This window comes from Rhinichthys klamathensis, unplaced genomic scaffold (assembly GCF_029890125.1).
Source record: "Rhinichthys klamathensis goyatoka isolate OS25496 unplaced genomic scaffold, OSU_Roscu_1.1 h1tg000059l_1, whole genome shotgun sequence".
Lineage (NCBI taxonomy): Eukaryota > Metazoa > Chordata > Actinopteri > Cypriniformes > Leuciscidae > Rhinichthys > Rhinichthys klamathensis.
The window spans coordinates 10,124,624-10,152,408 of record NW_026606604.1 but is presented as its reverse complement, the minus strand read 5'-3'; the positions used below and the strand labels follow the sequence as shown (position 1 = coordinate 10,152,408).

General features: G+C 36.6%; 1 protein-coding gene across 2 annotated transcripts in view; it reads left to right on the top strand.

Annotated features, from left to right (window-relative positions):
* Nucleotides 1-27,785, top strand: part of spidr (scaffold protein involved in DNA repair) — a 44,302-nt gene that overhangs the window by 9,433 nt on the left and 7,084 nt on the right. For both annotated transcript variants that reach the window (XR_008806897.1, XM_056249320.1), the window contains exons 6-13: nt 1,136-1,359; nt 2,959-3,053; nt 5,158-5,335; nt 10,942-11,152; nt 12,372-12,568; nt 21,502-21,660; nt 25,351-25,438; nt 26,318-26,449. Coding sequence is in view for 1 of the 2 variants with exons in the window: in XM_056249320.1 (XP_056105295.1) it covers nt 1,136-1,359; nt 2,959-3,053; nt 5,158-5,335; nt 10,942-11,152; nt 12,372-12,568; nt 21,502-21,660; nt 25,351-25,438; nt 26,318-26,449 (1,284 nt within the window). In the remaining variant the exon portion in view is untranslated. The remainder of the gene's footprint in view (nt 1-1,135; nt 1,360-2,958; nt 3,054-5,157; nt 5,336-10,941; nt 11,153-12,371; nt 12,569-21,501; nt 21,661-25,350; nt 25,439-26,317; nt 26,450-27,785) is intronic.

The following is a 27,785-nucleotide window of genomic DNA, read 5'->3' as shown; positions in this document are numbered from 1 at the left end:
GTGAACCAAGAGTTTGATTGATGAGAGTTTGAAGAGATTGAACGCTAAGGGTGTCCTTAAAGGTCCTTAAAAGTCTTTGGAAACTTTCAATCACAATATTATGTCAATGTTATTAAGGCTTGCAATCCTGAAATCAGTTCCTCTGTGGGTTTATTGCTGTGATTCTGAAATTTGACTTTGCACTTGTAATGTTCATCAACATTAAAGGGATAGTTCACCCAAAAATGAAAATGTTGTCATCATTTACTCACCGTCAAGTTTTTTCAAACCTGTATGAATGTCTTTCTTCTGCTGAACACAAAAGAAGATGGAAACAGTTGATGGATTAATCGTTTTCCATACTTTGGATGTCAATGGGGTCTGGTTACCGACATTCTTCAAAATATCTTCTTTTGTGTTCAGCAGAAGAAAGACATTCATTCAGGTTTGGAACAACTTAAGGGTGAGTAAATGATGACAGATTTTTCATTTTTGGGTGAACTATCCCTTTAATGTTTGACAATAAAATGAACATTAAAAGTGCAAAGTCAAATTTCAGAGTCACAGCAATAAACCCACAGAGGAACTGATTTCAGGATTGCAAGCCTTAATAAGATTTACATAATATTGTGATTGAAAGTTTCCAAAGACTTTTAAGGACCTTTAAAGACACCCTAACTATCCCTTTAAGGAAGATCTGTGTGAGGCAGACGTCACATGTCTTCCAGGACTATTCAACCTTGAGCTATGATGCTCATATGGATAGTGCAGGTTTCAATCTGACAATTATTTATCATGTATCATATTCCATTCTCTCTCCCCAAATAATTTATTTTCTAATAAAAGGACAGTAATAAACTAATAAAAGGCAAAAAGTATTCAAATGTCCTTTCATGCTTGTGATGATCCACATTCGTAAGTGACTTTGGAGTAGTGTTAAGTATTACTATTTTTATACTATATTATAGTATTTATTCATATTTTGAGCTAGGGTTTATATTTTCAGTTTTCATATTAATTTAAGTTTTAGTACTTTTTTATATCCTTTTTGTCGTTTTAATTTTTATTTTTTAAAATTTATTTTACTTTAACAATAACTACACTGCTGTGGATAAAAGCATCTGTAAAATGACTAAAACTATCCTCTCTGTTTTAGCCAGCAGCTGAGATTTCAGACTACTCGTCTTATGACGATAGTGATGAAGATCCAGAAGAAAGCAGAGCAGACTCTTTCCCTCTGGACCCAGCCGAAACCAGCAAGCAGTCGGTCAGCGAGTGGGTTCGATCCGCTCAGGCCATTCTTCGGACACCTCAGAAACAAATCGCCAAGAGCGCCAAGACCCCAGAGGACTCGAGTAAAAAGAGGAGGAGATTTGAAAGGTATGATCTATGGTGCTTGTATCTTAATCTTCATTTCAGTGCAACCCTGTGCAAGATGAACTTAAATTATGAGTTCAGTGACTGGCTTTATGATTAGGATTTATCGTCTTAACTGAAAGTAATCCATCACACTGCTATTCATTCTTACTGGGCTTTTTTCAACCCCCAATGTTTGACGTCAAGTTCACAACCCGAAAATTCATATCAGTGTAAACACACCGAATACAAAAGAGTTCAAAGTCTAGCAGAAGCCGTTTAATAATACATCCACACCCTTACCGTAAAAACCTGGTCAGTTTGGTTTTTGATTGGCTATCGAGGAGCGGTTTCTTTGCACATTTGTATCACCTTATTTAATTTACCAGAACACTTCCTCCTATGCGCATAAGACACAGCTCCGAATGCATAATACTTTGGCCTTTTTTTCTTATATTACTCAGTAGTCGCTTTCTAGTGGCCATGAAAGATTGAGTACTACTGATGACATTTTTACCATAAATGAGTCGTTTGTCCGATTTTGTGAATGGGAGAGGAAGGACATGTAGAGTTTGTCCCCTCATGGGGGAGCTGTGTCTCTTTTTGGCTCTTGTTAGTCCATACATCCTTCTGCTGACCCTCAGTCCCTTCTGCAGGCAAGCACAGGATAAGTCGTCCCCTGCCTGTGTCTGTTAATGTGGCTTTTCATGTTTCATCATGCTTTAATATGACTACACATATAAAGATTATAGCATACATATTCACTACCACCCACTTAGCATACATAGCATACATAAAAACTATAAAAATGAACACATAAACAAAGCAAATAACAGTTAAGTGCAAGCAGAATGGTGGAGCTTATAACTAGCCTGTCACAAATTTAAGCCAAGTTTTATGAAAGACAAAATGTTTTATAAATATGGATACATTTACAGTGTGAAGTATAATATATAGATTTTCGTGAATATAGATTTGATTGGTTTCTCTATGATTTATTCTCTATTTGATTCTGTTATGTTTCGATTCAGATTGATTCTAAATGGAATTAATTCAATGGCATTGGTTCTAATTGATTCTCTATGACTCATGCTATGTGATTGATTCTAGTTGATTCATTCTCATTGATTCATTCTATAGAAATGAATCTCGTTTTTTCTTTATCATTAATTGTATTGATCGATATCATGGAATTAAATCTAACTCATTCTCTAAATCTAAGTCTATGGGAATGAATGCTTAACATTCATTCTGCAGGATTTTTTATAATCTTGAATATATGGTATTTGTTCTTTGTGAGTTATTCCATGTGATTGATTTTATATGAATGATTCCATGTGGCTGATTCTATGTTTGATTCTCCGTCTTTGATTCTATAGAATTGATTCAAGTTGATTCTCTTTATGGAATTGATTCAATGAGATTTATTCTAGTTTATTCTCTATAAGTCATTCTATGTGATTGATTCTAGTTGATTCAGTCTGATTCATTATTTAATACTATATGAGTGATTCCCATTATTCTTTATCATTGATTAATTGATTCATATTCAAATGATTCTGTTTGACTGATTCTATGTGACACTGTGATGGGACTGAATTCATGTGATCTCTCTCTTTATAGAGGAGGTCTTGCTGAAAGGCTCAACCGACTCCACAGCAGGCAAAGATCAGCCATCAGCTTCTGGAGACATCAGTGCAACTCAACCACATCAGCTGGTAAGACACATCCAGTCTGAATCATGTCTGTTTATGTGAAGACTCAATAATGAATGTCGGCCAAGTGCAGATCCTTTAGAGGTTAGTTCTCTGTTGCTGACCACTAATGATAATATTATTAAAAATGCTTTCACAATTTAAATGTAAATCTTCTCATTTAAATACTGCCAATGTCTGATCAGGCCTAATATGCACCAGGAAAATATTTAACCACCAACCCGCAGTTTTCATATTTCCATAATTGCTTGTCACACTTGATGAAATGTGTAGAATATTCCAGTGATGAGATCTCTGTGTACAGTTGGAGGAGTAGGAGGCTGTAAACACCTCAGGTGACAACAGGACTTAATTGTCTCTCAGCCGAAGCGACAGGAAACCACAGACACAAACACAATGCAGACACAGTCACACACTTTACGTTTTCATTTTCCATGGTATAACGGATTTCTTTTCAAACAGTGCCCTACTAAGGGGTCTTCAGCATGTGAAGTTTGTGTGTGTGGAGGTTTAAAGAAGTTAACGTTCCAGTTGAAAGTGGAAATTCAAGAAAAAACTTATGAGGAAAGTAAACGTGTGTGTGATGCACTGAAACTGCAAAGTCGTTTAATAAATAGTATAATAAATAGAATAATTAGTTGATTACAGTTGTTATTCATCTAAATCTTTTTTTTTTTCTGAAATGTAGTGGGTTAATGATATTCTAGCCTTGAATGTCTGTCTTTCCACGTTAACTGATTCATTGCATTGCATACTTGTGGATGTAATGTTAGCTGACTAAGATGACTTCTGAATTTAGTTCTCAAGCAATTTCCATTCACGTTTACTTGTGGAAAAAGGATTTAGGGTGACATAGTTTATGGACAGCTTTGCAACTGGCATAATTCCTTCGAAAATTCCTCAGCCTGAGGAACGCATCTCCCACTCACTTCTTGCTCATTGAAAGATTTATTATTGTCTATTTTTTATGCACCACATATTAGCTGATAAATCACATATCAGTATGTGCATTTAACAACTTGGTCATTTCCTTTTCCATAACTGTTTTTGGCACTATTTAACCCCCGAAAAAAGCCAGTGTTCCATGTATTTTTGTTTTGTGATTGCATGGAGTAAACATAGCCTGTTTCTCTCGCTGCTTTCAATTTTTCACTAAAATTTCCATTACACATCGTTCAGAAGTTCTTCTCTGAAGTCTTGGCTGTGCTCGCAATGATTTCAGCTGAGTCAATTGTGTTCATGTGTCCAGTCGAGGGGGCCAAGTTTTCCTTAAACAGTCAGCATGGGAATATATCCTGTCAGAGAGCTGGATTTTGTTTCATTTCCTCAGAACTGACTGAAATGAAAAAGTTGAGACCGCGCCAGTGTGAGTTTTCACAGCATAACCCAAAATATCCTGCTGCTGTTATTAATTTACTGGGCCTGTATCGTATCTGTGTTGTTTTGCAAAACTAAATGACTTTGAGAAGGAAACAGTCTTTCAGATGCTGGTCATTTAATAAAATGTAAAGCTTACTTATATCACGGTTCCCCACGGGTCCTTGAAATCCTTAAAAAAATTTGTGAATCTGAAAAAAATAAATTCAAGGCAAGTTTTTGAACATAAACATGCATAGATACAGGTCCTTGAAAGTGCTTGGAATTTATTTTGTGCAAGAAGTTTTCTGGAAAAAACTTCGTGGCCTATGCATACTAGTTTGCTTGATTTACGTTAGTTACACTTCGTTAAGTGTTTCCCCCGTATTTACGTGTTACTTTATGTGTTTCCTGCGTGAGTTACTTTGTGTTGTACGTTCCCATGTCGCGCACACGAAACTACTATGTACCATAGTACCGATGATACCTCAACGTTTGTCGGACACAACAAATGTGCCCCCACATTAAGTCCTTGAATTTGAAGGTATTGGACCTGGAAAGTAATTGAAAGGTCCTTGAATTTGAAGTTAACCAAGTTATATGCTAATTGTTCATGTTGTATTGTACCTAACTGTATTTAAAAATATAATTATAGTTATTAAGTCAAAATTAGGACTTCAATTGAAACATGGACAAATAAACTGTCCATGTACAGATGTACTGTTTCATACATGCACTTCTTTGACCCAAGCTGACAGGCCAGGTGTCCTCACGCTGAGGATTCTGGGAGTTCGAGAGGAATGTGGCATGCAGGCCACAGTGTGTGACAGGCTGCCGGAGGGGGAAAGGTGTGTGGCTCTTTTCAACAAAGCCACGGCCGCCCAGCTACAGCCTGTGCCCGGAGACATCGTCCACATCTACCCACCCTGGTAAATTCTGTTCTTTAACATATCACCATAAAATATCAGAAATAGCATTCGTTTATTATCTCTGACAATGATAGTCGATACTGTTATTTTTTATTCAAACAATCTTAGGCAATTCATGGATTACTGACATAATACACTTGATTTTGACAGTCGTTTAAATACATATATGTATTTTTAAATTTTGTGTATTATTAGTATATTAAGCATTTAATCAAACATTAACCATAATTATCAAACTTGTACTACGGACATGTATGATGCTTCAGTTTGTGTGGATTGTTGAAGAAAGGTGTACTATTTACTCATGTGATTGGACTTTTAATTTTCAACCAGAAATCTATAAAATTGGCACAAAATACACTTTCAACTCCTAGTAATCACACAGAACACATTTTTTTCTTTATTAAATGCTTTGATTATAATCAATACAGTTGAATTAAACATTATATTTCTATTGAAGTCAAGTCACCTTTATTTATATAGCACTTTATGCAATATTGTTTCAAAGCAACTTTACTGTGATAACATGAAAATGATTCAGTGATGCAAACTAAGTTCATTTTTCAGTTCAGCTCTAAAAGAAAAGAGTGTCATTGTTCAGCTGAAGTCAGTTTCAGTGTTGATTCAGTTCCATTGTAAAGATCATCAATTATTAAATTAGTTAATTTCATCTATAAAGGAGTTCTGTAGAAAACAGTGATGTCATCATCCAGCTCAGTTCTCATCCAATAGTGTCAGTGCAGTCGGATCAATAATATTGCTGAATATTAAGTGTCCCCAACTAAGCAAGCCAGAGGCGACAGTATTCTTAGATATTTTTCTATTACCTGGTTGTTTACATTTTATTTATTTATTTTCTTAATATTTCATATAGTTAGTTTAAATTTTGTATACATTTTTTTTTGGTTTTCAAAGCTTCATTTCTAATTAATTTTCTGCTTTGTTTTGCCTGCTGGATTTAAAAAAAAAAATTTATTTCATCATAATTTCATCACAACTTGTGTCTAGATTACTTGTATTACGTAGCATTGATGCACATTTCCCTATATCTTCTGTGATGATTAGTGATGAATCACTCTTCAAGCAGTAAGCCGCAGGTTGGCAGGAACGGTCTTGTGTGTTTTGCACAGAGCTGATAAGAGCGAGAGGCCTGCGGGGCTGGAGGTGACAGAGACAGACGAGCCAGTCTCCATCTGTGTGGGAGGACCACAGATCCACGGATCAGTCCAAACCAGAGAGGCCAGGACTCGCCGGAAGCCAGGGTCCCGCCCCTCTCTCTCTCTCTCCCCCGTATCGCCCCCATGTAGCGTAGCTCCCACGTCATTCCTCAGCTCCAGGGAATGGCCTGCATACCTCTTCCTGGCAGCTCTGAGCTCATTTCCAGCAAGCTGGGAAAAAACATTGCTGGATCCTTTTTCTTCCCTCGCCTTTTTCTTTCTCTGGGTTTTTTTGTGAGGAGCGTTAGGCTGCGGATCACAATAACTGTGACAGAGGCCAGAGAGCTGAATGGAAAACACATGCAGCACAGTGTGCTGCTGGCACAGTTTCTCCTCTTGTCTCATTTGCTCTCTTTTTTTTTTCTCTCCCCTGCGGAGTGTTTGCTTTAAGGGCAGGCATAGTTGACCCTGGAAAGTCCAAGAGTTCATTTTACCCTGGAAAGTCCACCAGATTGACTCCAATTCGGCCCCCATAGTTTGCAGAAAATGGGTGGCAGATGATAACATTTTACGTATCGTCAAATGTATTTAAAAACCCGTGGGTAGTTGATTAATGTAGACATGGAGTTTTTTTTTTTTTTTTTTTTTGTCAAATCGCATGAATGCAAGAACAATTTTTTTTTAAAATTAAAGAGATTTTTAAAATACTTTTTTTGGTGCTTTTTTTTTTTGGTGCTTTTTTTAGTTCAATGAAATAGCTGTGCAGTGTGACACAGGGTTGGGCAAAATTCCAAAAGTAAGAATTGACTTCCTTTCAATTCATCAGTTGGAATTTTAATTGATTTGTCCACACCCCTCAGGAAGTTAAATTGGAATTAAATGATTCAGATTAAATGATTTAATCCAAAAGGCAATGGCATTAATTTCCATAAAAATGTTATATTATATAAAATTGCTAATGGTGACAAAACTTAAAAATTTCAAACAAGTTTGTTCTGACAAACCTTTTTAATTTAAAATGACTGTTAAGACCTGGTCACACCAAAAACGATAACTATAAAGATAGCTATATTAGTATCCATATCAATGCACGATGATGTCCTGTTTATTATAAGTGCATGCTGCAGTTTTGTCATCTACCACTTTAAATCATCAAACTCTTAAAAGGGCTATCGAGAATTAAATCACAGATGAACCTTGAAAGTTTTGTGCTTTTCGAATTCCCATCAATTTGATCATAGTTTAGATGATTTTCTGTCTATTGTGGTGGTATAAGTGGTTCTCAACTGGTTTTACTTCAGGACTCTGATTTAACATTGGATATCAAGAGGAAACCCAACACAGTGCCAAAATAGTTCATCGTACAAAAGTAAACAAGAATGTCCTTAAAATCAAATGTCCTTTCTAACCTGTCCAAATGACAGGGGAATTTCCACAAAAAAGCTGTATCTTGATTGGATGCATGGCTGTTAACAATGACAACAAAATATATGTGAAGCATTTTCTTCTCCAAACTGATAACCCCATTGTTATTATAATATAATATTATATTATTATAACCCCTATTTAGCTCCCCTAACTCTGCATATATAGTTAAGTCTCAGTTTATATTTGCATTTACCACCATTTGAGAACTACCGTCTTAGATTTGACATACATTAAAGTAAAAAATTGAAAATCCAAAGCGGTTTGGTTAATTATTTACTGGTGTATTTCTGATGACCAATTCCATCACACACAAGAACACACACACACACACACACACACACACACACATACACACACTGTTCCCAGCTCATTCATGGTTCAGCTATGAAGGAAATACCTGTCATCACTAGGTTGTGATTACACCTGTGCCGCACCCTCACCTGTTGGTGTCAGCTCTGACGTCAGCACACTCTTAAGTTTGTACATAACTTCCTTCTCCAATCCACCGGAAATACATTCATACGTATATCCCGATCGTCACGTGACGCTATGTGCACTGAGATTAACAAATCTCTCTTAAGACTTTGTTTCCTGTGCAACTGATCTCTAAGACTTTGCATTGCATTTTCATTTGTATATCATTTATGAGAAATTATATTTCTTATTTGTTAGTAAGAAATTACATTTATGTTGGGAGTACTTATTTTTTATTTGTTTTTATCTATTGAAATTATTTATAATATTATAGTTTATAATTTAATTTATGATTTTACAATTAATATTTATTCATTTTAGAATAATAAAGTCAGCGAAACTAATGGAAGCATAAAGTATGTACCAAAAAATATCAATATGATATAAAATATATTGTGTGTGTGGCTGTGATATTCCCCCTGTATCAGCACTGGAACCGTTTCACTCTTTGTATCACTCCGCTTGCAGCGAGTGTCATGGCAGACGATTAAATGTTGATTATAAATGATAATATTAAAATTATTTGATTAATTATTAGTTATTGCACATAGTAAAAAAAAAATCTCGTTTGTATTTTTAATGACCAACAAGAAAATCAGAATTCTTTTTGTGATGACTTTTTTTTCACCTGTCACTCTTGGATTGTCAAAGACTGGAATTTTCTTTCCTATTCTTCTTAGGCTGACAGCATGTTGAAAAAGCGCCTGTTTGCATTAGGGAGGAGACCACCCAACCCCCCCTCTCCTGTGTAAACTTGTCTTTGCTGGCTGCCCTGGAGCTCTTGGCTGAGGTTCATGAGGTTCAGTGAGATTACTTGCCTCTGCTGGCACCTGTTCAATTCTTTCTCAGGGCAGGATGATTTAAATGCTGACGTACATACTACGTCTCATGACATGAGCTCTGCAGGCCCCGGCTTGTAGTGGAGTGGAGGTCTCCGCTTATTGAAGACACGTTTGTTTGGAACGGATCTGTGACAAATTACCATACATCCAGTGCAAAGATTGATCAGGCTGTTTGTAACCTACTTCTGAGGCCTTGCGAATGGTACATTCTCATGCATCTGTGACAGCGGGTATTATCTATGTGCTTACCAACTTGTAGATGTTTTCACTAAAGTGTGTATGTAATTTGCAGGCTTTTGTCCCCATGTGCTTCGTATCAATAACTAGTTGTAAACACTTTCCTGTACGTGTTCCAGTGACTCCTCGGATCTTAGAGCTTTCCATAATAACGAAACTGATCATAGGTCTTTGTAGGGCTGCATGATTTATCAAAATGAAACGGACAATCGCAATATGATTTTAATGTGCTTTTGTGAACACAACATGTGCCAACTATCTTCCCATACTTTTAATGAGAAGTACTTTTTAAAGAGAAGCTTTAAAGGCTTCCTGCAGTTTTCCTTCAAAGTAAAACTTGAAGAAATTAATTTAAAAAATGAAGAAATTAAGACAGCCCTTAATATTAGTGTTGTAATTTTATGATTGTAATGTAAAAAAAATATATTATTTTTCTTAAGGGATTGATTTACCCAGGATCTTTGGCTGGACTGTGTTTCTCGAAAGCATTGTAATGGCCCGTTCACACCTAGGATGATAACTTGATAACAATAAAGATATAGTTCTAAAAATCGTTCTAAATGTAAAACAATAGCAGTCAGTCCACACCACAACTATAACAAGAAACAATATCATTGGAATCACTTTCAGAATGATTTTTTCCAGGTGATGAGCAATAAAAACATTGACAACCAATCAGAATCCACATGACTCAAACAAGAGCTCAAACATTTAAAGCGGCAGAGGACACAACAGCAGCAGAATGATATCGTCTACTGGTGTGGTCGCTAATATAGTTATTGTTATAGTTATCTTTATAGGTTTTGTTCTTGGGGTGAACAGGCCTTAAGCCTAAGTAGATCATAGAACCAATGGTCTCAACTTCACTCATGATGCTTTTGAGAAACACAGCCTTGGTAACCTTTAACCATCAGCATAAAGTCTGGCCCACTTTGCAGCTCATTTTCATCCATTTGAAAAGACAAGATGAATAGTGCTTCAGAACGAGCCATGTTTAGATGCCACTCTCTTTAATGAAGAATCATAGCAAAGGACCAAATTCACCTCTTTCTTTTAGCAAACAACATCTTGGTCTCTTACTAAGGCACACCAAAGAGCACAGCGTGTTTTGCGGTTGATCTGTTAGATGCCAAGTACAAAGAACTCATGTCGACTTAAAATCAGCATTTTCAGACTGCCTGTGAAATGGAAAAGAGCATCTTTGTTGATCAGTCAGTCACTCTTTATCACCAACAGTCATTTTCCACCCAGGGAGGGAAGGGCTTTTGTGTGTACCTGAGCATATTTTGAGACTCTTTTATGTGTGTGAGAAGTGTGGAGGTGGTTTTGCTCAGTGAGTCCGCTGTCAATCAATGTAGTTGAGTTTTGTTAAGATGTTGTAAAGCTGTATTAAGAAAGATTTGATGTTTTCGTACTGTAAGTAATTTTCCAAAATCAACACAGAACTCCCTTTTTCGTCTCCCTCCAGGCAGAATCTGGTTGTGGAAGGGGAACGCTATCCCATAATTCTCAACACCCACTTCAGTCAGAAAGTCTGCATGGAGAATAAGCAGGATAACGCAGACGGGCCGAGAGATGCAGTCGCCGTGGAGAAATGCAGACCTCCGCCGTTAACCACGTGTCTGTGGCGGTCAGGGACAAGCCAAGTGTCAACGGAGAAATCCATTCCCTGTAAACAGGTTCGTCAGCTGTTCCCTCTCATGTGATCACGGGATGAAAATTCCCAGAAATTCCCAGAAAAGGGACCGTCTAGATTTCGAATTCAGTGTGAAAGTACTGGCGGGCTGTTGGAATGGAGACAGCTGCCATTTCCTGTGTGACACTGTGTGCGAATGATTAATGAGGGGTGTTTTTATGCATGAATATTTGCTTAAGTGTGAAAATAAAACTACATTTTCCTGTATGACAAGACCCTGGTGTAAACAAAATCATGATGCAATGTCTACGATTTAAAATAACCAAAGTGCAGTGTTGTCTATACAAAGTTTATGTTGGTGTTAAACACAACACAGGTTTAAAAGTATAAAGTAACTACTGGTCAACGGGATCCAATGTTGTTTGGTTCCCAACATTCTTTAAAGTATATTAAATATCATCATTTTTCGGTGGAGAATCAATTTAAATGTGCTTTATCATACTGTCATCAACACTTAAACTACTATTCAAAAGGTCAGTAAGATATTTTAATGTTTTTGCCAAAAATCGCTAATGCTCACCAAGGCTGCATTTATTTGACAAAAATATAGTAAAAACTGTAATTGTTAAATATTATTTCAAATTTCATATTTTAAAACATAATTTAATCCCAGTCTTCTGTCACATGATCCTTCAGAAAGCAGTCTAATATGATGATTTGCTTCTCAAGAAACATGATCAATATTGAACAGTTGTGCTGCGTAATATTTTTGTAGTAATATTTTTTTTTTTCAGAATTCTTTGATAAATAGAACGTTCAAAAGAACAGCATTTTGTAACATTATAAATGTCTTTACTATTATTTTTGATCAATTTAATACATCCTTGCTGAAAAAAAAGTATGATTTTTTTTTTTTTTACATTTAAATTCCACTAGTTATTGTTGTGATGTTGTGGTTAAGGCTTAGAGTTGGTAACCTAAAAGGTGCTGTTTTGATCTGTAAGTTTGGTGTGGTCCTTCAAAGGCCATCAGCGTTGAGAGCAAGACACTTGACCCCAGAGCGCTCATGCTTTGATTTGCAGTGACAAAGAGACCGGAAATCTTTAATTTTCAGTGAGAGTTGCTGGTTTGAGGTGACATGAGGCGTCATTGTCCATTCATTGTGCTGTTCTGTAATGATATTACGTGAAGGTCGTGAAATTTTGACCGGTGTGGTTTGAAAAAAGTTTTAAGATTAACTTTTCCAATTTTTCCATCCTCAGGTTGGCGAGTTGAACAGAAGTGAAATTCGGAAGTCTCTACTGGATGCAGTGGAGGATTGTGGGTCGTCGGGCTTTCAGAGCGGTCCTGTTGAGGTGGTTGTTCAGAGGGTCTACTGCATCCCCATCACCCAATCCCTTCACAGAGCTTCTCTCCAGCACAGACCAGCAGAACCAGTGCCACCGCAGCACATCGGCAGGTACTGGACCTCTGGGTTTAAGTTGCTCTCGTTTTTGGATAGCACTGTTACTTTGGGGGGGAAATTAAAAAAGTCCTGCACACTGTTGCATCTTGCAAATTTTTATAAACAAAACTCTCATTTTGGTCAAAGACCTTCTAAAATGCTTGAAGAAATGGGTGTTGTTTAATAAATATACTTAAAAAACTAAAAATTTAGTACTGTTCAAAAGTTTGGGGTTGGTAAGATTTTTTTTTTATGTTTCTGAAAGAAGTCTCTCATGCTCACCAAGCTGCATTTATTTTAGCAATTGTATATATATATATATTTTTTTAAATCTTACTGACCCCAAATTTTTGAATGGTGGTGTATATATGCATACAGATACATATTGTGCATGACATTTTACTGTTAAAGATTTATTCAAACAGCAAAAAGAGAATTTACATAAATATTTTTTTCCTTTTACACTTCTGCTTTGCTATTGTTAAAAGCAATAACAAACGATTGGGTTTTAAGCACAGTGTGGAGCTGTTAGCAGCACAGAGGCTTGAGATCTATGTAAGTAAATACGACGTGCAGTTTATCAGCAACTCTCCTTCCCCAGTAACCAGCCAAACCAGTTTAGCAAACCAGTTATATCTAAAAACATTTGCTTCGAATAAAATGTATTTGAATTGATTGGGAATGTGCTTGGGGACATAATAAAATACATTAAATTATATTACTGGTTCAAATCACACAGCATGAATATCAGTAGATGATCTGTATGTGTATAGTAGTTTTACGAGATATCTCTTGAATGCGATACGTCGTCAGATTGTGATTGTTCTGTGTGGACGTGCACTCTGTGTTCCAGTGTGGTATAATTAGGCTATTGTCTGTTCTAAACTCCACTGCTGAAGCTCCAAGAGGTCAATCTCCTCATGGAGTGCTAAATGGTGAGAGAGAGCAACTTTGCTCCATATTCTGTCAATGACTAACCAAACAACCCCTCCCAGTACATAGAGTACTCTCTCTTTCTCTCTCTGTCTCCCTCTCTCTGTCTCACACAGTTCTTTGCAGCACATGGTAAATCTCTACAAACATCTCTAATTAAGCCCAGCAATGTCAGTGATCCATAGCCAGATCTAGAAAAAAAGGAAAATAAAGGACAGAAAGTGAGAATTTGCCTTGCAAGGGCTGAAGAAAACCTGTTTGCCTGCGCAAATCTCAACGCCATGAATGGTTGCCAGGGTGTTGCTATGTAGTTGCTATAGAGTGCAACTGAGCCCGCCCACTTTTTCTGCGGCGCTGGTTCCGGAAGCATTTTTTCCATTAATTTTTCCCATAGTGATTTAAAAAAATTCTTCGTTAAAGAGTTATGAGCCATGAACCAGGCAAATCAGCTACTAGGTGAATCACAGCATTACAAACTTTTGAAGCAAAAAAGTTTTTGAAAATCGGACAAAAAGACAAGATGGTTTGCTTAACGGCTTTAGTAAGGGAAAGAACTACAATCCCATGAAGCTTTGCGAACAGCTTAATATATACAAACATTTAAGTATTTTAAGAGTGTAGAGAGATCGACTTGTTTACATCTTTCGCAGTGCTTCATGGGACACTTCGTGTGCAGAGCTAAAGTGCTATTTTGACTGTACAGCATCATGGGTAATGTAGTTTTTCACCAGGAATTCCTCTGTTAAACAATTATTTTAAAAATAAGGTGAAATAATGTGGGGTAACAGCTTCAGCAAAAGCAATGTCCTTGTGGAGTTTTTACTTCTGGAACCCGACTTTTGCACTCTATAGTCTTCTGAGGTTTTTTGTAGCACGTTGCTGTAAAGTTGCTAAAGCTGCATGTCTATTAAACTACGATCACAGCGGAACAATCACATCTGCGTCTACGCTGCCGCTGAGCCAGAGAGAGCAGCTGTCATGTATGAAACGGCTTCGCAAACACTCTTTTTAAACCGCACAGTATCATTATTTCTGTGGTACAATAATTCTAGTTATCACAGAAGTTTTGGAATAAAAGTTTATAGTTCTGATATAAATATTGATGTCTACAGTCTACTTCAAATAAATATTGTATCAATTACATTGTTACACCAGTAGGTGGCGACAAGTAAAAAATGTATTTGTCATTGAATCATTCATTCAAGAGATTCTTTCAAAAACACTGATTCATCCCGTAACGAAACAAGTCAAGTCAATACCTTTATTTGTCCCCCCAATGGGGCAATTAGTTTCACAGCATAGGAGCACACAAACTTACAAACACAAATACACGTAGTATAATAAAATAACATAATGCACATTCTGATCAAATTCAATAATGTGTGAGCTACCTTTCCCTCCTGGCATTTAGAAGAGAGACAGCAGACGGAACAAAGGAGTGTTTAAATCTGTTTGTTTTAGCAAATGGGAGTCTGAGCAATGAACCTGATGGTAGAAATTGAAACTGTTGATATAAAGGATGAGAACAGTCATCCAAGATGGAGTTTGCTTTCTTAAACAACTGTTTTTTGTAAAGATCATTTAAAGTTTCTTGTGGACACCCAATGATTTTACTACTGAAACTAACGACCTTGTTCAGTAAGTTCCTCTCCCTTACCCTCAAGGATTGAAACCAACAAACAAAGGAGAACGTAATAGTAAACAAGTAGAGTATTCATGAGTGAGTCGTTGAATCATTCATTCAAAAAAGGCTGCAGCAATTAATATTTTGTCAGAACCTCTAGTAAATTATTTTTTTTTTGGTTGTCTATTCAGAATCGTGGGAGAATCACAATCTATTCAAGAAAAAAAAAAGCGATTTCTCAATTTATCCAGAATCCTGCAGCTCTAGCCGTTGCTAAGGTGTTCTGAGTGGCTTTTTGCATGTTGCCTTAGTTAAGCTGTTTTTAAGTATGTTGCTATGTAGTTGCTAACATGTTCAGAGTGGTTTTAGCACATTGCTGTGCAGTTGCTTAGGTTGTATGAATGTTTTGCATGTTGCAATGGCGTTATAGTGTTCTGAGTTTTGTAGCATGTTGTCATCCAGTTGTAAAGAGCCTGCGCCTCCCTCACGCTCTGATCTCTGCCCCGCTCCGAGACACATTGATTTGTTGTCAGAAATGCACGTGGTGCTGTGTTGATGAAGGGTGATTGGAAATAAAGAGTCAGTTGACTGTCGGTAACTGGATCCCAGTCAGACGCTGCTGCTGCATGCCGTAAACACTGAAACACAGGAAGACGAGACACTGTGGTCTGGAGTGTGTGTTGACGGGGAAACCCTGACTGGACCAAACCTGGCAAAGATGAAGCAAACACATGCACATGCATAATGCACAGAATCAGACCCCAGCACATGATAGCTAGCTGCCATTAGCAACCTCACATGCTCATAAATTCTCTTCATTTGTACAGGCCTCATGGTCTCAGAGAATAAAAGGGGGGTGTTTACATTCCTTTTTAATACAGTTAGACCAATATTGTATTTTTATTTATGGGCAAATGTCTCAGAACCATTTTTTTAATACGTAGAATGAATAATCATTAAACAGAAAAAACATACATTTATTATTGTTGTTGTTGCTAAATAATAATAAATATTTTCTATAAATATTATTAATATTCATATATTTAATATGTTGACTTATTTATTTATTTAAGATATGTTTTTAATGTTTGTAGTCAGATTTTTATCATTAGCAAGTTGCAAGTCTTGCATTGTCAGATAGCTCTCATAAAATTAAGATATTGTTTCCTTTTCACTTTTTGAAGAAAATACTGGTTTTCCTAAAAAAATTATAGTAAAAATATTATTATTTGTCATTTATTGTTACTATGTATTCATTATTTATAATAATTCATGCAATAATATTAGAGGTATATGTTTTTTTCTGTTTGTAGCCTAATCATGTGTATTTATTGTAGTGTCGAAAAGCATTAAAATAATTTTTATGTTGCTAAATTCTTTCGCAATCTGAATAGTCGCAAGATTAGTTTCATCTCTGTTTTGGTTTCTGTCTTACTGTTAAACTTAAAATGCTACTCAAGAATGAATAGATGTTACATAAACAGATGAGTAATTTATGTTATCAATACATAAAGTAAGTTATTTTCAACACTATTGTGAATATACAGTGTTATGCATGACACTCTTTACAGCTTCGGTTGATTATGACATCCATAACGGGCAGCCATATCACCCTGTAGCCCAAGACTGGTGCCCACTGAAGCTAAGCAGGGCTGAGCCTGGTCAGTTCCTGGATGGGAGACTCCTGGGAAAACCTGGTTGCTGCTGGAAGAGGTGTTAGTGAGGCCAGCAGAGTGTGAGGCTCACCCTGTGGTCTGTGTGGGTCCTAACGCCCCAGTAAAGTGACGGGGACACTATACTGTAACAAGCACCGTCGTTCAGATGAGACGTTAAATATCAGTGGTCATTAAAAATCCCAAGATGTCCTTCAAAAAAAGAGTAGGGGTGTAACCCCGGCATCCTGGCCAAATTTGCACTTTGGTCTCTGTCCGTCATGGCCTCCTAATCATCCCCATATATATATTCTGATTGGCTTCGTCACTCTGTCTCCTCTCCACCAGTAAGCTGGTGTGTGGTGGGCGTACTGGCGCACTATGGCTGCCGTCGCATCATCCAGGTGGTGCTGCACATTAGTGGTGGTTGAAGAGATTCCCCTCTTCCATATGTGAAGGGCTTTTAGTACCCAGAAAAAGCGCTATACAAATGTAACAAATTATTAATTATTATAATCCTATTACTGCTCCCTCATGATTTTATTTGTCTTGGAAAATGTTTTCAGGTGAAGTAAATAACATTGACTGTATGTTTTGTTGGTGCAGATTGAATCAGTCAGATTGAATCAGCTGACTGTGTTCTGTTTAACTTTTGCAGCTTTTAAATGATATAGTTGTTGCTAAGGCAATCATCACTATATCTAGTTATCTTTACTTGCATTGAAGAATGGATCTGAGCAATGTCATTGAGACTCATGAGACATTGGACCTGTAAGTATAGCCACCCAGAACACCCTAGCAACATCCTGGCAACCACATACAACACCTTAGCACCATCCTGGCAACCACATACAACACCCTAGTAACATCCCGGCAACCACCCACAACACCCTAGCATTGTGGCGGCTCAATTTTGTATCGGCAGGTATATAGCATGTGAAAATTTCCTTTTGGACTTTTTGAAGAAATTACTGCTTGTTTGTTAATTTGCTTTACCAAAGAAATTGTTTTGTGTTTTTAACTGGTACTTTTCTCTGTCTTGGTGTTCAATCTTTCTCCAATTTGGAAAGTTAAACCGTGAACTTTAAAATACTCATATTTATTTGGTTACCTGGTTACACAGCTGTTGAAATTGTTATTTTAGTATGATTTATTTTCTATTGTAGTATTTATTAATATTTCAAATTAGTTTTCATTTTAATTACATTTAAGTTTTAGTAGTTGTACTGTTTGCTTTTATCATTTTTATTAGGTTGTTTTAATTATATTTCTTTTTAGCTTTTAATTTATTTGTATTTCAGTTTTAATTCAACCTTTCATGTAGTTGTCAAGGCAACATTTCTAATTTTCGTTCAAATTTTTTTTTTTTTTTTTTTTTTAGCTTTATTTAAACTATTTTTAGTTTTAGTTAACAAAAAATAACAGCCCTGGCAAAATGGACGTATTGTTCCTTATTTTCAAGCTGTCTTGGCTCTGTTTATAATTTCACTACACACAGGCTTAAAATCAGATTATAAGCATATGTTTGAAACCCATTTTCCCTGTTTATACCCTCCAGCATACAGCATAGATGTTGACAATATCTGTTTTGTTCACATGTGTGGTGTGCTTCAACAAGGCCACCCATCTCATTACAACTGTTAGTTTGCAGTTACGTTGCAGTTTCTCTCTCTCTCTCTTTAAACATTTTTTTGTAAACATTTTCTTTCCCCTCCTCCTCCTCGTTTTTGTGGCCAGTTTCCAGACAATAATTAGCGTTTAACTTTTGGTCCAAGAAGATATGTTGTTCCAGTAAAAACTCAGAGCAGTATAAACAGGCTGAAGAAGTTCTCTTTGCTCAGACAGGAGGCGTTGGATGTTTTCAAGAAGAAGTGGAACACAATGTGCTTTACGTGTCAGATTACAGACCTGTTTATCAAAAGCTCTACTCCCATTGGCCGGCACCGTGTTGGAAGGAATCCCGCCCACTGTGCCTTAACCAATCAGCTGCCAGAGAAGTTTTTGTGCATGTGTGAAGGAAATGGAGGGGTAGTGTGGTACCTACATTGAGTAGGCTTGTGTGTGTGTGTGTGTGTGTGTGTGTATGTGTTTGTGCTCCGCTTGTGTGAGTGTTTGGACAAGCTCAATGGATCGCAATTCCTGGAAGCGCCTCCAAGTTGCTGCGAATTCCTGCGAACGCTCACAATAACAGATTCCTGAAAGTGGCTAGTGACTGCTGCTGACCAATGACAGAAACCCGGTGGGGACATCGGCCCTCTGTCCTGCTCCGTTAGAGGAAGCGCCTCAAATGGACCAAAAGGGTATAAAGAAAGGGGTTGTTTATATCAACCTGGCCGTATACCACAAAGTGCTACTGCCCAGTCACCCCTCCTGTTCTCTGGTTTCATAGACACACGGGTCTAAACAAGCCTCAGTGTTCACAACCACACTTATTTAACTCCGTGTTTTTTAGCAGCGCTACAACAGGGTAACCACAGTTCAGGATGATTCCCGAATCCCGATCTGCCAGTCATGGTTCATCAAAGGTCATCTCACAAATCGCATCAACATCATTAGCTTTAACAGTCAAATTATTTGCGTTATACAGTCTTTTAATCTATTTTGAAAGCAGATGAAACATGAAACAACATAGTTTTATCCTGATCTGGCCCGAGTTGGACATAATGTCTTGCTTTTTGAGAGTTTTTCTTGGACAGCGTAAGTATTAAATGATTGTCATAAAAGTGAAACTGACCCAATCCTAGAAGAAATTCGAAACCAGCTGAATTCAAATAAAAAGGAGCTTGAGAGAATCTTGTTTTCTGTGAATCGTGTGAATCAACACATAACTCAACTTCAATGTTGCCTTTTGTAATGTTATACAGCAAAGGTTGAGATAAATAGACAGAAATAGTTGAGAAAATAGGCAAAAAAGACCAATCACAGTTCAGTATGCAGATATTGTAATTTATATCAGTTAGATTTCAAATAGATGTATAATAATAATAAGTTTAATTTATATAGCGCCTTTCGCAAGCTCAAGGACGCTTCACAAGCGTCGAAAAATATGATTCTCATGGTTAATTTTTATTTAACATTTTATATAAGCTAGATCGATTTAAGTCTGTTCACACCAAAACCGATAACTATATTAGTGTCCACACCAGCAGACCGTAACGCTGCAGTTTTGTCGTCTGCCGCTTAAATGCTTGAGCTCTTTAAAGTCAGGTGGATTCTGATTGGCTGTCAATGTTTTATCGTTTATCAGCTGTAAAAATTCGTTCTGAAAGTGATTCCAACGATATTGTTTCTCTGTTCCATTATTGTTATGGTTGTGCTGTGGACTGACTTTGCTTTTCTTTAATATTTAGAACGATTTTTAGAACAATATCTTTATCGTTATCGTTATCATCCTTGGTGTAAACGGGTTCTTTAGTGTTGGTTGTGCAATCTTTTGCTTTCCCAAATACATGAATACTTCCAAAAGGTTTTTTTTCTTTTCTTACCCTGATTCACTATTGTAAGTGTTTATATTTTAGACGTGGCGGGATATTGCATACATGCGTCACACACCCGTGCCTGTCTCGTCATATACGTGGAGGTGGCGTTTTCTATTACTCGACAGGTGAGTAAGGTATTTTATTGAACAGATAAATTGCCATAAGGCATATGTATTATACATATGCCATATGTATTCATCTGCACAGTCACGCACAGCCGAAGCACAACCAAAACAATGTTCTTACGCAAAATACGCGCAGTTTTTTTTTTAAAGCCAAAAGTTACATTTTGTACCTTTTTAGATTATTGAAATATTAACCTAAAATCTCAGGGAGTACTTGAAGTAAATATTTTATGTCATGGTTTCCAAAAAGTGTGTGAATCCTTGTTCTAAACTGAACAGTGTTTGTTAGCGGTCTGCACAGTGGTTTCAGCTGAATTAGTTGCAGAAAATGTGTAGAAGAAAAATAGTAAATGTAGATTATTTTGAGGAGCTGCCTTGCAAGCAGTTTTTCAACTAAACACGTCTCCAGCTAAATCAGTGTGAAGAATGTACGAATCAACAGTGTTTATTTTTTATTCCACTATAGTTATCTCTACTGTGCAATCAAATCACTGTCTAGCATGTGAAAATATATTTAAATACCAGCCTGTTTGTTTAGTCCCGTGGTTTACTGGCTCCAAAAAAGTCGCCAGTCTCTGTGAAGTGACTATCTGTAGAGACTATTAATACCTGCAAAAATATCATTTTGAGTATAGAAACACCGCCATGTGACCGCTACGAGTCAGGCCATAGATCAAGTTATTAGTTAGTCCCTGTCTGGTGCCAAAGTCAACATTTAATCTGTGACGATATCTGTATCTATGTGAGTGTTTGTTGTTGGGGTGAAGCTTCAGAGACTCTCATTTGCAGGTCTTCATTTTGTGCAGTTTTACTTATGAGTACAGTTTGTCATTAAGAGTTTGTCCAAATAAACTCAAATGCCTGCTGGAGTTTTACCTTCAGTAAAAAAAACCTTCAGTCTTTCTCAACCTCTGTCTTTCTTGCCATTTTAAATTCAGTTTAGCATGCTTTATTGTTGGCATAACAAAAAGACTAAACATTTGCATTGCAAAATCAAGGAGAAATTGTTCAAAATAAGTCAAATAACAGCAGTGCAAACAAATAGAGTAAACAGCTGCAATGTAACGCAAATGAGTCAGGAATAATTTACTACTGGCAGTTAAATGATTGTTCTCCTTCTCTTTTTCTGTGTCAGGTTGTGTGCTCTCGTTCAGGACAGTTACGGGATGTTCGGTGAGGTTCTTCTGCAGTGTGTGTCCACAGAATCAGAGATCCAGCTGAACTCTGAGCAACTGGAGGGTTGTGTGTGCCTCCTCCAGGCCCTGAGGGTCGTCCAGCGTCTCACACGTGACAAGTGAGTCCATGATGAAGTCACATGACACTAAAAACATCCTTCTGATCTGAAAAACATCATTTTCATTTAATGAGTGCTAATTGGAGGCTGTCCAGAAAAACGCACCCAAGTTAATTTCCTCTTCCTTAAAGCTACTTTTTTTCTTTCTTTCTTTTTCTTGGCGCCACAGCTTAGCAGTTAGTATGCATCTAGATATTAGGTAATGGATAGACTACTAAAGAAATAGTTGGATTTAGGTGGAAAAACCAGCAATAAATAATTTATTTCTGACAATATTTTTTATTCATAACTTTATATTATATGAAGCAATATTTATTTATATAAATGAATTATATATATATATATGAAAATGTTTTATGTATATAAAACAAATACATATAGATATAATTTTGTCATATATTGTCTATATGTATATAATGAATACATTTTATATATATATATATATATATACACACACACAATATAATATATAATCATTATATTATATTATTATATTATATATTATCACATAGTATTAAATTCATTTCATATAACAGTAATTTTTATTTTTGGAATTTAAATAAATAAATTAAAAAGCAAATATGGACAGAAATAAAAATTATTTATATATATGTATATATAATTATATTATTTGTTAATGTATATTTTCACATAATTAATATATATTTTCACATAAATATTTCAAATGTATGTATCATTAATTATATAAATATTATTTATATAAATAAATATTGAAATGTATAATACAAGTTTATGAATGAAGGAATATTCATTTATAGAATAATAATATTTATTTTTAGAATATTAATAAAACTATTAAAAAGCAAATATGGTCAGAAATAAAAGTTATTTATTTATTGCTATTTTGTCTATTTCTCTAGTATTTCTAACAGTTTCTAACAGTAAACCTTCTTCTTATTTTGTCTCATCTACACCCTGTTTTCTGGACTATTTGTAAATCATTAGTGAGCCTTACTGCACTCTATTGAACTGAAAGTTAATATGAGCTACTGTTTCCAGCCTCACTGGCTCAGATTAGCAGCTCACAGTGAGTACTGAGCACACTCAGTGTGTTGAGCATTTCTGGCATCTCGCTACATGTGTCCGCTTACTCAAGATTGTCTGGGTGGTCACTCCTTTAACATCTATGTTGTTTAAGTTAAAGATGGCATGTGATGGGAATTCTGGTGACGTGTTTCCACGGATATGAACATGAGCCATGTACACGAATGCACAAGATGCTTTTCAACATGCACAGCTTATGTGGGATAAACATGGTGTATATATGGCTATATGGTGAATAGAGATTTTAAACACTTTTGGAAATTCTATAATCATTTACTTGCCTTATGCATTTTAAAACTCCAAACGATGTGCTTTTTTTTTACCATGGAACCCAAAAAGAGAAGCATAGCGAATATTCATGCTGCTTTTTTTCCATAAAATGGATGTGAATGGGTACTGGGACTGCCAAGCTCAAAAAAGACACTTAAAACATTAAATATGGCTTTTAAAAGCCATATAATAGCATTTTGTGATATTTTAAGTCGTTATTTACTAGTAATATTCCCTTCCGCCCCTGTACTTCTGTCATATTCTGTTTAAAACAATCAAATCCAGAGTAAAGGGGAAGATTTTCAGTGGATAACATCTTACTTTCTGGTCTTTTCCTCACATAAAGGCAGCGAACAGCTTTAGAAACTTTGGAATTTAGTACATATGTCACAAATTAACTACTTTCTTGGTAATTGTATAATTTTTTTAGAGTCCCTATCCACTTTCATTATATGGAAAATAGCAGCCTGTAAATGAACCCTAAATCATTATTTAGTTTAATTTATTTTCTATCACAGTTTTAGTTTAGTTTTAGTTTATTTATTTCCGATCAGTAATTTTAGTGCTTCAACTAATTTCTAATACTTTTGTATTGTTTACAGTTTTCTTTTAATATTTATATTTTACTTCAGCATTATTTCAGTAAACAAAAATGTTTTTAATAGTTTTTGTTTTAGTTAACGGTAATAACCCTGTTTGGAATGACGTGAGAGTGAGTAAATGATGGCAGATTTGTATTTGTTTATTTATTTTTGGTGAAAAACAAATAAATCATTTTGTACATGTTTGGATCGGTTAGACATGTCTCTGCATAACACATTCTGACAGTCATCTTGCTCATCTTCTCTTTGTTTCATCTTGTTTGTTTACTTCTGAATGCTGTTTCACGGTTGAAAAGGTGAGGTTTTTTTTTTTAGAGTTAATGCTCAGGAATAGACGACTTTCTCCAGAAAGGAACAGTACGATTGTCTGTCCTGCAAGACATTAAAATGTCTAGCTTAATTTCAGTCTGCTTCTCTGTTGAGTGTTTTCGGCCGTGTTTCTCGTCCCGCTGGACTGGATAGGGCGGTTGAGCGGGTCACAGGAAGAGGAGAGCAAGACTGTGATTAAGACAGCTGTGGAACTGGTTGTGGATGATCAGATCATACAGCTCTGAGGCACACACAAGGCTCAAAAACGCTTTTAAGCTCCACAAAGACCTTATCGTTCTTGACACCCATCTATGTATGGGAGCTTTCAAGAATCAAGAATCGTTATGCTGAGAACCGAGAACCATACAGCAAGGAGGATCTTATTGCTAAAATGAACCTGACCCTTTATTTTAACACATTTTAGCCAAATTTTAGGTTACACTTTATTTTGATGGTCCACTTTAGACATTCTAATAACTATAAGTAAATTGTCAACTACATGTCCACTAACTCTCATTAGAGTATTAGTAGACTGCAGAACACTGTTAGTTTAGGGTTCAGGTTAGTAGAATAAGTTGACATGTAGTTGCAAAGTTACTTCTAGTCAGTAGAATGTCTGTTCATCAAAGTAAAGTGTTATCAGATATTAAGCAGACAGTCTACTGATACTCTATGACTGCTAGTTACATGTAGTTGCAAAGTTACTTAGTAGAATGTCTAAAGTGGACCATCGAAACATATCCGTTATAATTGTGGGTATTGTGTGAGTGTTTATCTGCTAATCTTTTAAATCGAACACAGACAAAGCTGATCTCTGTCCTTTTGTCTACATGTCAGTCTGTCTGAAATGTTATTTTAGATGCATAAACTCGTAATTGGAGTGTTAACATAACAGCTAGCCTGCCAAATATTAAATTATCACCATTTTCAATAGAAATAATTTAATTCTGGAATGTTTTAATGACATACTTTTTATCTGTGTGTGTGTGTGTGTGTGTGTGTGTGTGTGTGTGTGTGTGTGTGTGTGTGTGTGTGTGTGTGTGTGTGTGTGTGTGTGTGTGTGTGTGTGTGTGTGTGTGTGTGTGTGTGTGTGTGTGTGTGTGTGTGTGTGTGTGTGTGTGTGTGTGTGTGTGTGTGTGTGTGTGTGTGTGTGTGTGTGTGTGTGTGTGTGTGTGTGTGTGTGTGTGTGTGTGTGTGTGTGTGTGTGTGTGTGTGTGTGAACAAGCCTCAGCCTGCTAGTGTAACTGATCTCGTTCTTGTCAGCAGACACTGTTCATCTGCAATAGAAGCTCAACTTGGCAGCACGTCAGTCTAACCGAAGCTAATGAGACTGACATTGTAAACACTCCACCTTTAGCTCCCCTGTTTCTGGAAGGATCCTTGAATATGAACATTCAGAGATTGAAACTTTGTCCCCCCCCCCCCTCTCTTCTTCTCTTTGCAGATGTTCTTTGCTCTTCAGTATGATTGACAGTTTGTGGCCTCCTCCAGTTGATCCAAAATCTCATGACGAACTTCCACAGTCTCCCAGCGTAGGTCTTCAGATCACATCATAAATCACAGCCGTGTTTACTTCATATTTATCGCACATACCTCCTGTTTCTGGAAGATTCCACTTGGGCAGTGGCTCATCATGTCAAAACAACCACCACGCTGGATACTTAACCAAAGTACATATAAATAAACCTTCATAGCTCAAAGATACAAAATTACTTATTAGCGGTGGTTGCTAAGACAAACATTACTGCAGTTTCTCGTACTAACAGTTAGTAACTCTGTCCTTATCGTTTGTGCTACAGACGGGAATGATACCTCAAATCAATCGGCTCTTACTTTTAAACGTCAGATTTTCACCTAGCAGGTGGTAACATGGGCAACAAATCCCATAGACTTTTACACTGACCTAGAGATGAGAATATCATGAATGTTAACTGCATCTTCAAATTTCCCCTATAAGATCTGTTTGTTTTGTACATATTGTGTTGCTCGTGACGGATAAGTAGTTACATTCATCTATTATTAGGCCTAAAACGGTTTCTTTTCTACCTTGGGTTTAAAAAAGCAGCACTTTAAGCATATTTAAAGGGACTGTTTTCGTAGTATTTTATATCTTGAAAGACACTTCTTTTGAACTTTCACTGTTAGTGATGCTTGCTTGCACTGGTTTTATTCCAGAGCGGTATTATGCAAATGTGGGCAGGCATATGTTAATGAGCTTATAGAGGTTTCTTCATGAGCGTCTTTTTCTGTTTATTTTCTTTAAATAAATCTGATCATTTCTATAATAAAATCTGAGTTGAAGGTAACTACGTTGAGTGAAACAAATAAATGATATTTATTTCCATTAAATGACCCCCCCTGAACTATCTACTTTGATATTTTTAATAATCAGGGCATTCTGTGCATTCCAGGATCGAGTCCCACCACCCAGTTTCTGCTATAGGCTGAGCATCCAGCAGGGTCACATGGTTTCGTTATCAAGACCGGCTGAGTCTCCAGTGTACCGACCACCTGTGCTTCAGACGCTGAGAGAGATCCTTCAGGTACAACACTCAGAATTATGTCATCGTTACTAACGGATTGGCAGAAACGTCTTTTATCCCGCATTCTTAAAAAAAAGAGAACAAAATACAGAAAAACCTGAAAAATATCAAGGAATTTTAAAGAGGACCTATTATGCTTGTTACATTTTCAACTTTCCTTAGTGTGTATTGTTGCTGTTTGAGCATTAAAATGTCTGCAACGTTACAAAGCACAAAGTCCACTTCAAAGGGAGTTATTCCCTTTATCAGTAAATGTTTCTAATAGCCCTGATGAGTTTTCTTGCGGGATCGTACACATCACAATATTCCTCATTTAAATAATTCCCGCCTCAGACATACGCAAAAACTGGGACATGGCCTGGTTAAGTTGTGTTTAGGCCCCGATATACTTCAAGTGAAATCAAAGAACGAATTGTGTGACGTCATTTCAAACAAAATAAGGGCCAAAACGAAGTTCGTTTTGTATTCGTTTCGGGAGATCGAAACAGCTTGACAAAGTGAGCCTTCTGGAAAGTTTGCTCTTGCTGTTAAACACCTTAGAAGTTCCATTGGTCGGTGGCGATGATGTAATAGGTAGGTGTGGCTCTGAGGCTCCGCCTTCTTTGAGGTGTTCAGCTCCTCGAGGTCGGACGTCCACGAGTAAAAACATGAACACACTGGAGAGCCGCTTTATAGTAGAAACTGAAGTTGTAATTCTAATTGAAAGAGACACTGACGCTGTTTTTGTTTAATACTGTAAAGCTGTTTGCTTTAAAAGGATCTAGTTTATAACGATTTATTGTATAACATAACAATAGATCTATTCTATAATAAACGTACCGTGACTTTACTGGAGTGCTGAATTGCAGAGCTGGTGCAGACATCCACATCGCTACGATCATATGCTTTCTTAACTGCTGTTTTCACATCGCTGTCATTTTTGTTGCGTTAATTTTGTTATTGAAAGGAAAGCGCACAGCATAACATTCATCTAAACACCTACAGTATACCACTGGTCACATATTTCAAACTTCTTTTTACCCCAAAGTGAAGAACGAAAAAGAACTTCGCCGTGAGTATATCGGGGCCTTTAGTAATCTTTTTGCTCTGTCCAAGAAATGCTGTTTATTCCACCCCAAATCTAAACCGCCTTTTTATCCCCGGCTTTCCTAAGGCAGACAAACTTAGGAGACAGTGGTTAAAATGCATTTGTATCACTGTTCCTGAACAGTACAGTATCTCTGTGTTACACACACAACATTGCATATAAAAAGTATAAGAGAATTACAAAATAAAACGTACCACTGTGAAACCTCTGTTTAAGTCGTGCTTGCAAAGGTGGTTCTGGTCGATCCGC